Source organism: Primulina tabacum, chromosome 17, assembly GCF_025594145.1.
Source record: "Primulina tabacum isolate GXHZ01 chromosome 17, ASM2559414v2, whole genome shotgun sequence".
Lineage (NCBI taxonomy): Eukaryota > Viridiplantae > Streptophyta > Magnoliopsida > Lamiales > Gesneriaceae > Primulina > Primulina tabacum.
In genome coordinates this window covers 22,028,418-22,046,550 of record NC_134566.1, presented here as the reverse complement: position 1 = coordinate 22,046,550, position 18,133 = coordinate 22,028,418, and the positions used below count along the sequence as shown (strand labels likewise).

Sequence of the window (18,133 nt, the reverse complement as noted above, 5' to 3'; positions counted from 1 at the left end):
TGTTAGAATTGATATCTGACTGATATGGTAGTGCTGGATATATTGAAATTATGACATCATATTGTTGAAACAGAATTCAATTGATTTCTGATTATATCCAGTATTGATTGAGTGGTGTATTGATGTCGTACCCTCAATATTGTTATTGTCAGATTGAGTATAGACAGGCTTGGGGTTCGAGACTTCGACAGAGTCAGAGTATCAGAAAGAAAGTTATAAATTAATGTTGAGTTGGGATTGCACAACTCGAGTGAGGTTTGACTCGAGTCTCCCTAAATCACATACTTAGTTTATTGCATTTATATTTGTAATTGATGAGATTGATGTTTGTAGTCTATTGATTTATAGCCACTGCATGTATTGACTATTGATTCGTTTAGTCATTGGCTGATTCGCCTAGTCACCGGCTGATTCGTCTGGTTATTGGCTGATTCGTCTAATTACTGGCTGATTCGTCTAGTTATTGGCTGATTCGCTTAATTCTTGACTGATTCGTCAATTCTGCGGCTGTTTCGCCCAGACACTGGATATATGAATTATATCGATGCCGTTTAGGGTTGATTCATTCCTATCGACTGAGATTCGATATAATTATCAATATCCAGACATTGGGATCCCTAGGTTAGAGTTGAGTCGAATCTGAGACGACGCGTTGTTTGAGTCAAGTCTGATACGACTAGTTGATTTACAGTTTTTATATCATACATGTTTGTTGATTGGCTGCATGTGAATGATATTTGTTATATGCTTTTGTATATGTTTTTATATGATTGCATGTTTACATTGTTTATACTGGGAGTTATTCTCACCGGAGTATCGGCTGTTGTCTTGTTTTGTATGTGTGCATGACAACAGGTGAGACAGGTTCCGGGTCGAGGAAATGAAGAGAGATCGTGATTAGAGTGGAGGCTCCGGACTTGGATTAGAGATAGGGTTAGACACGTGATATTAGCTGTTAAACCTTAGTTGAATAAATGTATGTGGTACAGGACTTGTACTTTTATACTGAGATGTATATACGTTTTATTTCACTACGTTCCGCATTTTAAAAAAAAAAATTTAGACCCTTTTTATAATTGATTAATTATTCCCAGAAAGTGATTAAGAACATGATTAGCGTCCGGGTCCCCACAATATTTGTGCATTTGCTATATTAGATTTGAGCATGCTGAGTCATTAGACTCACTAGGTTTGAATGGTTTCAGGTAATGATGATGCTGAGTCGTGAGGTGCGGATTCTCGAGTCATCCGGAAGACGCAGTGCATACCCGAAGACCTATAAATTCCGCATATGTTAAAAATTTTTGATGGTTTTATGGATTATCGCTTTTATTTATAGAATATTAAGATGCTAGAATTTATTTAGTTGAATTTAGATTTTTATTGCTTTATTTACTTATTCCGCATGAATGGTTTTGAATATTATGGAATTCATTTATTGATTATTTATACTAGTTTATTTATGATAAATTAATTATGCATGGTTTAGAAAAAAAAGTACTGTAAATTAAATGAAATAGAAGTAGGGACTTTTCAATATTATCTATAAGGTCCAAAATGCGATAACGTAACCTAACTGCACGCGAATCTAGGAAAAATAAAAATCACTAATTAAATGGTTTTTATTCCATGAATTAAATATGTTGTGCATGTTTGTATGTCTAAAATGCACTTTTCCACATGAATCCATAAAACAGTGTTTTAAAAGTTATTTGTTAAGCGATCGAGGAGCGAAGACTGAGGATAATATAATAGAAAATATTTTTATTAAATAATTATTTTTAATCATTTAATGTGTGGTGTATTTTATATGGTATTTGCGAAAATGAGGTGTTTTGAGGTGATTTATATGTTGAGTCGTATTTTTAAACGATATTCGATTTTCAAGGAAAATATGAATTTTTCGAGAACTCGACTAATATTTTCACAACCTTTTCTAAACAAAATATTTTAAATATTACTGACGGGCTTAATGGACCTAATATACCATGTTAATAGGCATAAGATTATAATAGAAGTTTTAATTAATAAATAAAAGCCTAAACCCTATCCCCCTACACCTCACAACTCTCGCCCCACCCTCACAAAAATTACTAGGGCTTCTCCTAGCAGTACCACATGCACACACACACACACGAGATTTTGAAGGAAGAAGCCTCGGTTTTGAAGAAAAATTCAGCAAGTCCCCTTCTACTTCGACGTTCTTCGCATCTCAACTTGTTTTCGTGCGTAAAATATGCAAAGGCACGCCTTAACTTTCTTTCACACCATATTATGTATATTTGATTAATCTTGCATGAAAATAGGTTGCACAAGTTTTATTTCGTTTTTATGGGCATACACACGCATATAACTCATATTTTGATGATATAAAACTCATGTTAATGTTGCAAAAAGAGGCTTCCATGGTAGGATACCTTGAAGGGATGTTTTTCCACATGTTTAAGGAACTTTAGGAGCATGTTTGAAGGCTGGAAAAACATGGCAACCGAGGGAAGGAAAATTGGAGTCAAGGGTAGGCTAGGGTTTCGGGTAGGACTCTAGGGAAGCATGGCACCTGGCTGCTAATGGGGTGCGTTCCAGGTACCTAAGAAAGGCTAGCCATGATCCTAGGTTGACCACAAGAGGGCTGGAGCGAAGCTACGCATGGCTGCACCATGGGAGCCGCGCGGCTTGGACGCATGAGGGGGAAGGATGGATCCATCTAATAACAGCTGATACAAAAGTCACAATTAAGGATCTGAATTCAATGAAAGGGACATGTATACGTATATGATGAAAAAAGACACGTATATGATGAAAAAAAATGTTTAAGCTATGCTTGCACATGAAAAGTTATTTTGATTAAAACTATTTTCACTGTTGCATGTGGATGTATATGTATTACTTGTTATCATGGTTAAATTTTGCTGTGTCAATAGACTCACTAGGTATGATCGATGCAGGTGAGCATGAATATGATGGAGGTCTTGATGGTAGAACTAGTTGGGCTGAAGGTGCATATAACCCGAGGACCGTCGTCAATTTCCGCACATTAAGTTTATGGTTACGATTATGAATTATTTAGTACTTTGAGATTTTATTTATTATTTATATGATTTTTGAGAGGTTTTTGAAAGGACTGTGAGTTAAGATATTTTGAACTACTGCTAGTTTAGGTTTGAAGACGATTTACGATTTTACGTTGGATTTATGTTCTTTTGGATTTTTAAATGGTTAATTGGTAAATTTTTTTTAAAAAAAAAGTTGCAAAATTGGTATTTATATATATAGGGCCAAGAGTAACCCGAGCCATGGCTTGATTCCCACGAGTCACCCTTGAGCCAAGCTGGTCCAAACCCTGACTAACCCCTTAGTGCACCCTACTGGACCCTAGGGACCCACGGACCAAGCCCCTAACTCGAAGACAAAGCTCCCTAACCAAGCACCCATGCTAGCCGAGAAAGCCCCATATGCATGCTCCTCAAGATTTGGTGCCTAGGACCCTAGCTGACTGAGCCACCCCTAAACCAACGTTTCGTACACTCACCTAGGACCCCAAGGAGTCCCCCTAGCCCAGCCTGTCAGCCCCCAGACCGAGCCCTTGCCCCTACGCAAGCTCTGAACCTTGCGCTCAACCTGCGTGATTCTCGGGTGGGAGTCCTAGAATTGCTAGGACTCTTTCCCCAGCCCTTAACGCAAGTCCTAGCATGGCTAGGACTCTCCCCCTGACCCCCAAACAACCTTGGCTAGTCCTGGTTCGAGCCTAACCAAGCCAATCCCCTTAACCATGAAAGCCGAGACCCCAAGACAGTACATCTCGACTCTTGCTTTGCTTGCTTGTTTCCTTCGACTTTGGTGTTTAGGGTGTGTGTGTTAGGACCTTAAATCATGTATAAACACCACTTGTTCATAACCTAAGATGATGGTAGCCCCTTTACATAATAAAACCATGAATTTACATCAAAAATCTCAAGTTTCCAACATGTGCATGCAATATTTCGAAAATAATCATAGATTTTCATGCTTTTCATACACACGATATTTAAAACGATAATACGATGCGATAGATGAGAAAAGGAGATGTATGGCATGCTTTTGCGTTTTAAACGCACGAATATACGTTGACGACGAAGAATGGGGGCGAAGGGACGATGGCTTTGATGCTTCCCTTCGAAATTTTCTTCCAAATATGGTGTGTGTGTTGTCATGTGATGAGGGGTTTTCCTTGGATAGATTTTTCAGAAAGTGGGCGTGGGTATGATGGGTTTATTGTAGGGTTTTTGAGTATTAAATAGTTAATTATTCACTAATTAGGCTTAAACCCATCAAGTAGGTAATTTTGGCCCATTAGTGCTTAATTAACTTATTAAAAACAATTTTGTTTAAATATGTTTGTGCATTTATTAGCCGAGTTGCCAAAACGTTTGCATTTTTGTTGAAAAAAACCAACACCTATAAAATATACGTCCCGACGTATAAAATCATCTCAAAACCCCTTATTTTCAAAAATATGAAAAAACATCACTCATATTAAAATTAATTATTTAATAAAAACATTTTTTATTTTCGGTTCTCGGTCTCCGTTCCTCAATCGCAACTCGAATAACCTTTTAAAATACAGTTTTATGCAACAATGTAGAAAAATATATTTTAAACATGTCAATATGCACAACATAATTAATGCAATTAAAACATTTAATTAAAAATACACAAAGAATTTAATAACTCGCTTGCATGTGGTTCGCGTGGAACTTCGAATTTTCAGGGCGTTACAGTAAGGAATGCAATCGCCCACACTATGACAAGTGCATGTGGGGAACATACAAGTGTTTTATATGCAAGGAGGAAGGACACAAAGCGGCCGACTGCACAAAGAAGAAAGCACCAACCGTTGGCAGAGCTTATATGATGCATGCGAAGGAGGCTGAGGATGAGCCAGACACGACTTTGATCACTGGTAACCTAATTATTTAGCATTTTTATTTTGCATTTATTTGCATGAAATATTAAAATTGGTTAGTTGCTTCAATTGGGCTCACGAAGGTTGTATGATCTACCTTAATTAATGGATTCATGATACCATTGGAGCAAAGCCTATAAATAGCCGAGGAGTTCAGTAAGAAGACTAATTGAGAATTTTCGAAAAAGAGAACAATTGAAAGATTCAGTTACTCATCCAAGATCTGTTGCAATATTTGCATAGACAAAAAGCTCACACTGCATAGTCATATTAGCATTCAGGCTATTATTTGAGCGTAAAAATTAGTATGTTACATTGATATATTTGAATTTTTTAGATCAGTTGTGCTATGTTACTGGGTAAGAAAATCAGTTTGAATTACTGATAAGTTAGTATAGCCTAAGAGTTTCAGTTTGACAATATTTAAGTCCAAATTGAAGTGGGTTATTACAGTTTCTGCATTCAATCAAAGCATTTTGAAGTATCCGAAAATCCATAAAAATCTTTATGTTCAATACCTTATTTATTGTTTGAGTATTCAATCTGTCAGTTGTTTTATTTCTGCACTTTAAAATATTTAACTGATTGATATCGACAACAAGATTCTTGAGTTCAGTTTATCACCAAATTGAATAATATTTTAAAAGAGAAGAAAATCTCCAAGTGTTTTATTCAACCCCTTGTAAATACTTTGACCCTCCTAATCGATTCTAACAGTATAGATTAATAAAATACGTGAAAATTATCCTTGAATACTTGTTGTGCTTGGATAAAAGATTTCAAAGTTATATTCGTTGTTAAATAAGTCAAAGAGGGAAAACAGAAGTTAATCTTATGTAGGGATGTAAATGAACCAAACCGTTTGCGAGCTATTTGAAGCTCGGTTCGATAAAAAGCTCGTTTGAGTTTGTTTGTTAATCATATCAAGCCAAGCTCAAGCTCGATTTTGAGCTCGAAAAATTAATCAAACCAAGCTCAAGCCTAAAGATATTTGATTCGTGAGCTCACAAACATGTTTGATAATAGGCTCGCGAGCTCGAGCTCGAGCTCGGCTCGTTTAGGTGGCTCGTAAGCTTGAGTTTGACTCATTCGTTGAGTTGAAAAATAAAAATATTAGTACTAATGTTATTATGAACTTTGCAGGATACTTGACTAGTTGCTATTAGATATGATTTTGTAATTCCTGATTTTAATGGATTCTTTGACGTCCTCCCTACTTTCTCATCAGAATTAGTTGAAGTATTAAAGGGGTGAAATTATTTCATTGTTATTTATATGGTGATATCAGTGTATGATGAATATTCTAGATGTATTATTTTGGAATGTTCAATAATATATTGATTTATGTTTTTTATCTCTTATTTGTGTCGTTTTAGTTATTTATGAAAGAATTTACATTTTTATGTCAGATTTAAAATTAATTTATAGATATATTTAATTTTTAACAAGCTCGAATCAAGCTCAAACTCGAGCTCAATTTTATGCTTTACGAGATCGAAAACGAGCCAAGCTCAAGCCAGGCTTGTTAAACATGCTAAACGAGCTGTTAATGAATCAAGCTCGAGCCTAGCTTGATTAACATTCTAAACGAGCTTTTAACGAGCCGAGCTCGAGCTTTTCCCGAGCTTGGTAATTTCAAGACAAACCAAGTTCGAGCCTGATAATAAAAGCTCGAATCGAGCTCGAGCCTCAAACAATCTTAAACAAACCAAGCTCAAGCCTGATACTGTTTGGTTTGGTTTGGATCGTTTACATCCCTAATCTTATGCTTATTTACATTATATATTATACATATTACAAATAGATTTCAAATTACTCTAATATTTTTAAATAATTAAAATCAATTTTGACCAATACTATAATAGTATAAATAAGCAGACAGCGAAATTTTATTTTCTACAAGTGATCAAAATTCTAACGTTGAAAATATAATAAAATCCATGGATTACATTGCTTTAGTCCAAGCTTAATGTTTTTTTCAGAGAATTGTAAGTTTTTCAAGGCCTCGTTAAAAGCTTCAAAAGTGTGGGCCCAATTGTAATTTGGGCCTACGCAATTTGAGGCCTAGTTGCATTCATATATAAACCTCTCATTAACGTGGTTAGCTGGGGTTTGAGGAGATTTGGCGTCAGCGAGCAGAAAGCCTAACGGAGCTTGAATCGTTAGCCCTAGCTAGCCATGGTATTGCCTTCAATCTTTTCGTTTCCGATACTCGTTGAGTTCATTGATTCGTAGTTGATTTGTTATCATGCCTTGAATTGCAGTCGCTCGTGTCGAGTGAGGAGTTCCAGCACATTCTGCGTGTGCAGAACACAAACGTCGATGGGAAGCAGAAGATCATGTTCGCTTTGACCTCCATTAAGGGTATCGGTCGCCGTTTCGCCAATATTGTCTGCAAGAAGGCCGATGTCGACATGAACAAAAGGTCCTTTCTTTTCTCTCTTTAGATTCAGTACCTATTAGATTGAATTTGATCCTGTTTCCGAGTGCGTGTTTCAATTGTATATTAGCTTGAATTTGATCCTGATTATGAGTGTGTGTTTCTCGGAAGGTAGTTTACTGTGTGTGGCGAGAGAATGTGCAGTTTACTGTCTTTTTGTTTAACCCCAAGGATGGAGCTACAGAGGTCACAGTTTCCGAAAATGTAAACCAGTAATGAATATCAATTTTAGAGTTAAGCCCGAGCTACTTTTATAATTGATCTGATGCAAAATTACTATGAAGAATAGGAAAATTTTAAAAAATAATCTTGGTCAAAGTTAGTTTTTTAAAAATATAAGTTTTTAAAAAATAATTCACTCCAAGTGTATGGAGTGTTTTTAATTTTAGAGGTTTAATTTAAAAAAAAAAGGTTTGACCAAGGTTATTTTGCTATCCAATGAATTATAAGTCCCCTAAATTGTATTATCAAAATGATGTTGGATTAATATTTATTGATAAAAACCTTTACTTCTGAAAGTTAATGTTGATCCATATTTATGTTTCATTGAACCTAAATATTTATCGTATAAATCAGTAACGGAAAGAAAAGTTTGCAATGGCTAACAAGCTTTAGACCGAACTTGTAAAAGTCTGAGCCTCAATCTCAAGGCAACAGTTCACCTGCCAGATAATGTTACACCCTTGAATCATCCTGTCAAATTGAAAAGTTCTTTAATTTACTCGTGCCACTTTTGTAAAAAAACATGTTTTGGCTCTCAAATAGACGAAAGACTCCTCAGTTGTCTTGGCTAGATCTGGTTTCCATATGTATGAATGTAAGGAAATTATTCTTTATTTTATCGTGAGTTATAGCATATTTTATGCTCAGGGATCTGTATCTTGTAGCCTTAATGGGACTATGGAATTTCTGAAAGTCCGATATGGAATGTGCCTATTGACATTTGTCGCTCTTTCAGTATTTTTTATGTTTGAAATAATCTAATCATTGAATTTTTAACCAGGGCTGGTGAACTTTCTGCTGCTGAGATCGATAACTTGATGGTTATCGTGGCTAACCCCCGGCAATTCAAGATCCCAGACTGGTTTTTAAACAGGAAGAAGGATTACAAGGATGGAAAGTTTTCTCAGGTGACTTCCAATGCACTGGACATGAAACTCAGGGATGATCTAGAACGCCTGAAGAAGATCAGGTTTAACTTCAAATTACTTCTATTATATCTCGACTTCTAGCTGTGGTTCTCTTTATTCAAATTTTCATGATGCTTGCAGGAATCATCGTGGACTCCGTCACTACTGGGGTCTTCGCGTACGTGGACAGCACACCAAAACTACTGGGCGCCGAGGAAAGACTGTTGGTGTCTCCAAGAAGCGATGAGCTTCATCTTCGTTCTATGTGATTTTGTTTTGGTTTAGTTGTTTCTTAAGTTTAAATGTCCTCTTTTGGTTGGATGGTTCCCGCTTCGCAGTCTTTTTTGTCTTCCCTTAATTTGTGATGACATCTTATATCATGGTGAGCATTTGGTAGCTGTATTGCTTAAGCCCTTAGCCACTATGGTTTTCCCAAAAGCATATTTGTTACCCATCCCTCCGACGCACCATGTTTATATTTTTATTTATTGATTTATTCTCATTGAAAGTAATAAAAAATAATAAATAAAACTTTTCAAGGTGAAACTATAAAAAAAATCCCGAAGCTCTATTTTAATCTCAATGTCAGGAAAATACTGAGTACTACAATCAAGTGACTGAACTCTCCATCTGTAAAGTCTCGAAAATTTGAATGTCTTCGTGAATCACATGTATGTAAGGTATCAATTTTTTATATATTCTAATCACATGAATTGATTATGGTAGATATGTTTATATGTTTAAAATGTAACTATTGGAATGTATAAAATCGTGTTTTAAAAGATTATTCGAGACGTGATCGAAGAATGGACAACAATAATCATATGAACGATGATAAAAGAAAATATTTTTATTAAATGATTATTTTATTTATTTAATATATGATATATTTTAATTGATATTTTCGAAAATAAGGTATTTTGAGGTTTTTTACGCGTCGAGTCGTATTTTAAATCGACAATCAATCTTTGACGGAAATAGAAATTTTTTGGAGGTTCGGTTATTATTTTCAAAAAGCAACTTAAACAATATATTTTAAATATTATTTAATGGGACTAATGAGCCCTATTATACAAGGTTAATGAGCTTAAACTTGCACCATGTATTTTTATATCAAATAATCAAGCTTCCAAGCTCTTTTAAGAGTATAAACTATTTGATTATCAAAGATAAGCAAATTTCGGGGATGAAATTCAATTTAAGGTGGTAGATTGTAACATCCCGAAAATTTGAAGGTCTACGTAAACCATATGCATGCAAATTATCAAATTTCTTAAATATTTTAATTAAATTGTTTTAATCGCATAAATTGATTATAGTAGGCATGTTTACATGTTTAAAATATAGTTTCTACTAGAATGCAAAAAAAAAAAAGTGTTTTAAAGGGTTATTCAAGATGCGATCGAGAAACAGAGACAAAGGATCATATAAGGGAAAATATTTTTATGAAATGATTATTTTAATTATTTAATATATGGTATATTTTAATAGGTATTTTCGAAAATGAGGTATTTTGAGATGTTTTTACGCGCCGAATCGTATTTTAAATGGCAATCAATCTTTGACGAAAATAAGGACTTTTTGGAGGCTCGATTATTATTTTCGAAAAGCAACCTAAACAAAATATTTTAAATAATATCTGAAGGATTGTTTGTTGGGCCCCTTGAGGTACTTCAAACAAAATATTCTCCAAGAGCTGCAATAGCTCGTGTTCTAAGAATGTTAATATCGATGAATTAAATCGAGTTTGATTTTAATACCAAGCAGAAGAAACTCGAAGTTATCCTTCGTGAAGAAAGCTGTTATATTTGAAAGCATTTTAATTTATGTAAACTGAATAACTGAAAAACATATGGTCAATTCTTGAATGTTTCAGTTGATTTATAGCAAGAACTGAACTGATAACACCTCGAACTGATCAAATCAATTTGAAAACAACAGTTAATCAGTTAAGTACACAATATATGTTTATGGATGTTTGGAGAATTCAACTGCTCCAACATCACCTCTTCTACCACCTCGGGTAGGATCTATTAGAAGATTTTGATATATACAATACCTTGTACAAACCCACTCAGCTTAGGACTTACAATACTGCCTAATCTGTACTCCTAGCCTAGACTGAAGGCAGCACCTTCCAATCAACACTTTTTTAACGTCTGTGTGTCAAAGACTAAATACACAAGTTTAATGTCTTTGTCCAAGACTGTATTTGAGTGGTGGTGTGTGTGCGTGTGTGAGAACTGAAAAAGGAATGCACCACGAAGGTGTTCTCACACACGAAGGGAAGTAAGCTTCTAAACTAAGCTGATATGACTTGAGTATTCCCTCTGGGCTGATTGCTTCTTAAAAGCTAATAACAAATAAGCGTGCCCTTTCTTTGTATCTTCACACACTCTTGTGTGTTCTTAATATTTGCTGATGGTCTTGAGCTTGTATTTATAGAGGCATTGAGACCGTACTCCAAAACTCATTACATGTGATAGTTGCAACTTGAATGCGTTCCTAAATATATGTATCTCGACTTTTCTGACATGCCTCCAGGAATCTCTCGGCTTTAATATTTGCTGCAACGTTCATTATTATACCTTTGATCGTACAAATGCTTTTATATCTTTGTGTATAGCTGGAATCCATTTAGATAAGCTTGTCTTGATCTGCAAGTGATTGATTTCTAACTGATGCTCCAAACTGGTGATCTTAACTGATATTCAGTTGGGCCGGTGAAATCAGTTGACTCGTTAGTTGAACTGGCTTCACTCTTTCAGTTGAACTGATCAGCTGAGTTCTTCATTGATTGAACTCTTCATCAGTTGAACGGGCTTCTGAAGGTCTTCTGCCGAACCATCTATCAGCTGGACAATCAGTTGAATTGATTCAATTTGGTCGATCAGTTGCTGTTTTCAGTTTACGTCTCGATAGCTTCAGTTTTGACTCGTTTAACTGATCAGTTTGAAGCCTGATCAGTTCCAGCTTCTTGCGAACATAAAAGATTCCAATATTATCTAATGGGCCTAATGGACATATTATACTAAGTTAATGGGCCTAAACTTGCACCATGATTTTTATATCAAATAATGAAACTTCCAGGCTCTTTTATTTCAATGCAACTCATGCCCCACCCAAAGGAAACCCAAGGACTCTTCCTCCATCAGCCTACACGATCACACACCACACAACCAAGGCTTCTCACGTGTTTTTTGAAGGAAAATTCAGCAAGGGGTCGTCTCTTCGCCAACGTTCCTTGCATCGCTAGTCGTTTTTTCGTGTGTAATACACGTAAAGGCACTCCTTAATCTTCCTTCACCCATCTTTCACATCATATTATATGTTTTGATACTTATTTTCATGAAAAATATGTTACACTTCTTTTATTTTCGTTTTATGAAATAAACATGATAAAACTAGAGTTTTCATCTCTTAAAACTCTTGCTTATGATGCAAAAAGGGGTTGCCATGGTAGGGTTACCAGATATGACGTTTTTCCATATGTTTAAGGGTCATGAGATGCATGTTTAAGGGCTGGAATATTAGGGCAAGATGATGAACGAAAATATAGGATTCTAGAGTCCTAGGGTTTTTGGCTTGGGGTTTCTTGAAGGTGCGGCTCGGTCGTGGTTAAGGGCTGCATCCAGGGGTCCTAAGGGGGCTGGGTCAGGGTCCTAGATCGCTTGAGAAAGGCTGGTGCAAGGCCTAGGACTGTAGGGGAAGCTAGACGCGCACAAGGCTTATGAAGGGTTCATAGGGTCCGTTCTTGTGTAAGGACTGTAGAGACTGTTCCAGTAGCTTGTCTAGGGTTTGGTATTGCTCCTAAAAGGGTCAACTAAGGTCTGGACATGGTGGTCAAGGGCTAGGGACAAAAGGGCTTAAGGGTCGAGCAAGCTAGGGTTTAGGATATTAAGTGCAGAAAATTCCAGCAAGGTTCTAGGCTTGTTCAAGGGTTATAATTGGCTTGATTTGGTTGTATAGTGTATGGTTAGGTGTTGATAAGATATGGTTCAAGTTTGGTTATGTTTCGAGTAAATTCGGGTTAAAACCGGGATATACGTCTAAGTTTTAAATATGAATTGGAAAATTAGCCGAGGAGCTTAAGTTTAAGTTTAAGAAATATTTATGGATGTATTTTAAGTTGTTATGTTAAGTTTGGATAGATTTTGGTCGTCGTTTAAGGCCTAAGAATAAATTGGGAAAGTTAGGGTTTAGTGGCAAAATGGTCATTTTACACCTGAAAAATGTTAGATTTCCTGGAAGTGCCTTAAATGCTGTAATAAATATTAAAATGTTTATTTCAAATATTTATGGAATTTTATGATGAAACGTTAATGCTAAATGACATCTTGCATGCGTGGTTTAAAAGAAAAATGATTTATATATGCATGAATTTTTATAAGTGATGGAAATATGAAATGTTGAAGGAGATGAATTAATTATGACTAATACGATGATACAATGATATGATGATGCGATTATATGTAATGCCAAGGCTTAGTTGACTGGTGAAAGTGTCGTTGATGTCTCCGCAGCCCTATACTGTGGTTATTCATAGATGGTTCCATCGACCTATAGCTAATACGAAAGTCACAATTGAGGATCTGAATTCAATAAAAATAAAAGGGAAACATATACCTATATGATGAAAGGAAAGAAAATTATATGATGAAAGGAAAATGTTTAAAGTTTATGTTCATGAAAAGCAATTTTATTAAAAGTATTTTCACTATTGCATTTGGATGTATATACATTACTTGCTATCATGGTTAAGGTTTGCTGAGTCATTAAACTCACTAGTAGTGATCGATGTAGGTGAGCATGATATTGATGGAGGACTTGATGGTTGAACTAGCTGGATTGAATATGCACATAACCAGAGGACCGTCGCCATTTTTCCGCAAAATTACGTTTATGATTTAAGTTTACTTTAAAGATTTTATAACTTATAATGCTTTGGGAAACTTGAGAGAATTTAAAGAGTTTATGCTTTATTTTGAGAGAAAAATGCTAGATTTAGGTTTGTTGACGTTTACAATTTTATGTTTGATTGCTTGTTTTTGGGATTTTCAAATAATATGTAGGATGATATTTAAATAGCAAAAATATTTATATATATTTGTATAGTGTTTCGGCCCAAAGTATGGATGAAAGAAAAAATACCAGTACATTTTAAAGAAAAACGAGTAGTGAACGTTTCAGTTGGTATCAGAATAATGATATTTTTTTGAAAGCTAATACTCGAAAAATATATTTAAATGCATGCATGCAATTCTGCTGAAAATTCACATTTTTAAAATATTAGTAATCAACTAACAAGTAAAATACTGCGGTTAAAATCCATGACAAATCGTCATCCCCAAGCTTGTGTTTTAAAAATAAATCAAATATGAAACATGTAGAAATCCTGACACCATCAACATAGTAAAAAGAACGAGTATGAAAATATCCAAATCCCTCCTATCTCATAAACATGATGTGCGGAAGAAATAAGGTCTTCGGGTTAGCGTGCGCATATCCAGCCCCGCTTAATCAATCTCGCCTCCAATCTCCTCATCGATATGCTCACTGCATCATTCACACTTAGTGAGTTTGAAGACTCAACACACATGTAACGTTATAGCAAGTACATATACATAACAGGCAACAATGAAAATTACTATAATGAAAATACATTTCATGATCGTAAAATTCGCATGCATAATCATAACCTGTCGAAGTATAAATATTTTCATAACATATCACATCATATCAGCATATAAGTGTTTGTTTTCTTAATTTGAATTCCGTCCATTAGTTGTTAATTTCGTATCATCGTGTCAGTAGATGGATCCATCTACGTGTAACCATGGTACCCGACGGCGGAGACATCAGCGACACCATTACCGGTACATTGAGCCCTGGCCTTACATGTCATTGTGTCATTGTATTAGGCACAACCAACTCTCATCCTTCAAAACATGTCATCATATTAATCACTTAATAAAACCATGCATATACATAAACTTTTTCGTAAAATCAAGCATGCAACATATTTTTCATAAAAAGTCATATATGTGATAACATAAACATTTAAAATATGACTAATCGTGTTTAGGACATTGTCAAGACTAAAGACTCGACCCAGGTGCAAAATGACCATTTTGCCCGTGGAAACCCTAATTTACCATTTTACCCCTGGACCTCAAAATTTCGACCCAAATCTAATCAAACTCCTTAAAACACCTAAAAACATAATAATAAGCATTTCTCATACATAGACTCTAGTTCGTTTCAAAACTTACGCGATTTGTTTTAAAACTTGGATCGGGGTCTCGGTTTTAACTCGAATTCACCCGAAACTTAACCAAATCTTTCCCAACTTAAACCATGTCTTAACTGAACCATAACAGCCCTTAAACCACCTAGACCAGACCACTCATGACCATCGAACAACACCAGAAAGTTGCTGGAACAAAACTGCACAAGGTGAGTCAAAACCCTTATGCACTTAGGGGTACGATCCTTCGATCCTAGCCCAATACCCAACAGACCAGCACCTAACCAAATATACTGGGACCAAGTCCGAACCCAAGAGACCCTCCTTGACCAACCCTAGCAAACCCTACTACCCAAAGCACCAGCCATGATAATTATGAGATGAGATCCTTCCGAATGAACTAATATAATACCTAGAATTATTATTTATCATATTTTGTCTGGTTATTTAGATCCAGATAATACGAAAACCTGCCGCAACAAGACAACCGAGCCACCCCTTAACCTAGCTTCTTCGACAGACAAATAGACCACAACCAGTTGTTCATGGCCCTCTCCCAGCCCTGTCACGACCCAAGAGGGTAAAATTATTGGCTGGAATGGAGCCATGCACGGCGGTACACCCAAATCCTTCGATCTCACCTTACCCGAGCCTAAGAACCATCAATAAATCGATCGGCCCTCACAACTCTCGACCCCTAGCCGACTCCAGCCCCTTGAAATCCTAGCCCTTGACGTGAACAGCCTCACAAACCTTAGCCATAGCAGCCCCTTGCAAATAAGTCAATGAAAAGTGAGATATATGCATAAACATACGTAGTTCATGACAACAGAAGTCAAAAACGTTTTAACATGCAAGGACCGAGCCATCTACATACATGGCACACATAACAGCATATATACAGCATGAATGATGAGAAAAAGAAGATACATGGCGTTCCTTAACGTTTACGTGCTCGAAAACTCGAAGGTTCTTTCATAGAATGCGCACCGGAAAAGCGGGGAAGAATTTTTTCCAGAAAATCCTTGAAGAACTCAAAATGGCTGCTAAAAATTTTCGAGAGTGGAGGCTGCTGAATGAGAGAGAGGGGCGGCCAAGGAATAGGTTTAGGGTTAGGGTTTGATTAGGTCATGTTTAAGCAGAAAATTTGTGCACTAATGGACCCTAATTAAAAATTGAATGGATTAAAAAAGGTTTTGAGCCCACTAAGCACTAAAATAAACCCATCAAGCCCAATAACACTCTCGAAAAATATTTCGTTTAGGTACATTTTGAAAATATTTCTCGAACCTCAAAAAGTCATCCTAATCAATAAAAATTGCGTACCGGCTAAAAATACGATCCGGAGAGTAAAAATACCCAACAAAGGACCATTTTCAAGAATCATTCTTAATTACATCATATATTAAATAAATAAAAATAACTATTCAATAAAAACATTTTTTTTAATTATCCCCGGTCTCGGGTACTCGTTCGAGTGCGAAATGCAACTTAAAATCCTAATGCATTAAACTTTAAAATAAACTTGAAATAAACACCTATCCAAGCCATACTCATGCAAAAAAATGCGTAAAAATCATTAAAAACATATTTTAAATAAAAACCCTAGATTGCATGCAGTCGGGTTACGTAGTTCGAATTTCCTAGACCTTACATTAAGTCTGTAAGTTTAAATATTTTTAATGTTATCACCTACATGTTTACATGGTTTATACGTTTAAGCTACATGTTTAAACACTTTTTGAAATTAAATGACATGTATGTTTAAGTATACATGATAAATGATTTTTATGATCAAACATGCATGGTTGCATATTTTTTCTTACGCTAAAAGATTAGATGCTTTAGAATTTTTATGCATGTTACGATATGAAATAAGAAACTATATGATTTTCATGCATGCTGGCTTCGTAGTGGAATTGGACATGTTTAATAATTTGGTTAATGGGCGTTAGGAAATGTAGAAAATGATTGGACTATATTGATTTTTGAGTTTTAATACTAATGTTCTACTCTTTGGGTCATAAGTTAATTATGAAGATTATGAATGCTTTTGAGACATGTAGATTTTATAAGAAAATACTGAAGATTCGTGGTTAATAATTGAGTTAATTTTTGAGAATTACATATAAAGAATAATGATTCGAAGACTGGGTCGGACTTTAGAAGTATAAAAATGTATAATTTGAGATTTTAGGTTTCGATGGAATGGTAAGATTGGTTATGAGAATTGATTTTGGGTTAAATAAGCTTAAAATTATGGAAATTTATGTTACGGGAAACCTATAAAATGAAATTATGAATGCCAAGAACTTATTTGTTAATTGTAGAATTTTCGAAATTAAGGACCAATTGGATAATTTTCGACGAAATTAGGAATTACTTTTGTAATTTGTTAAGAACTTTTGGGACTAGTTTAGCAATAAGTGAGAATTGAATGATTTAAATTATAGGAATTATCGATGATTTAGGCTTGAAAAGATATTTAGATCCTTTAAATATCTTAGTTATAATACTTTATAGAATGATAATCAAGGGCATTGTAGAATGAATCAATATTAGATTTGAAAATCTAAGCGTTAGTGAAATAACGTTGTGACAAAATAAAAATTTAGAGTGATGACAATTTAAGGTAAAGTTAATCAATTAGTTAAGTTATAAGATTAGACATTAAGCCAACATTTTTTCGGGAACTTAAGATTTGATCTACATGTATCATAAGTTTTAGTCATGATCTTAAGAGTTGAAATTATACCTTTGTTAAGGTTAAAGTTTTTTAGAAAGTTGGGTATGATTGATAGTTAGGTTTCTTGAAAGACGCGTGTAAGAAGTGAGATTGACACCATGTCTTGAGAAATTTTTGAAAGTCATTAAGAAACTTGAGATTAAGTAGATATGTATGTTGGAATTATATTACCTAAGACTATTTGGGTTGTGTAAGTTTGAATTACAAGTTTATGAGATATGTGTTTATATGAAAACTTTGGGTGAAATAAAAACAAAAAGGAATTAGTTGTGTTCAGCATAGGTTACCAATGAACAATTATGAAGATTTTTATCCAGTAAGTAATCTAAAATTTTGACATGTGGATTATAGAATTATATGGATTATAAGTGAAGACGAATTATTAGAGTTAGTCCAACATTAAAAGGGGATAACTTATTAAGTTTTATACGCTAGTGTTAGTTAAGCATTAAAGATACGTCAGAATACGACATTCGTTCCAATGAGGAAAGTCCAAGTGTCTTAGGCCTCATCTAAATTGTAATTGGGAAGAAAATAGTTTCAGCATTTTACTGAGGTTAGAAGGGGTTTTATTATATAGGTAGAAGATCGATATTGTTTATTTTGGGTTTTATGGATTAACATTACT

The 18,133-nt window shown here is 35.0% G+C and overlaps 1 protein-coding gene across 1 annotated transcript; it reads left to right on the top strand.

Annotated features, from left to right (window-relative positions):
- The first annotated feature begins 6,970 nt into the window (after positions 1 to 6,970).
- Positions 6,971 to 8,966, top strand: LOC142531657 (small ribosomal subunit protein uS13z/uS13y/uS13x-like). Its single transcript, XM_075637875.1, has 4 exons — positions 6,971 to 7,123; positions 7,207 to 7,367; positions 8,386 to 8,574; positions 8,654 to 8,966. The coding sequence occupies exons 1-4, from the start codon at positions 7,121 to 7,123 to the stop codon at positions 8,757 to 8,759; spliced, it is 459 nt and encodes a 152-aa protein (XP_075493990.1). The 5' UTR covers positions 6,971 to 7,120; the 3' UTR covers positions 8,760 to 8,966.
- Positions 8,967 to 18,133: the final 9,167 nt, after the last annotated feature.

Bases quoted from the DNA above. Each gene is read 5' to 3' on its own strand.
- LOC142531657 (XM_075637875.1), top strand. The intron at 7,368-8,385 runs GTCCTTTCTTTT...ATTTTTAACCAG, and splicing joins GATGTCGACATGAACAAAAG to GGCTGGTGAACTTTCTGCTG. The intron at 8,575-8,653 runs GTTTAACTTCAA...TGATGCTTGCAG, and splicing joins GAACGCCTGAAGAAGATCAG to GAATCATCGTGGACTCCGTC.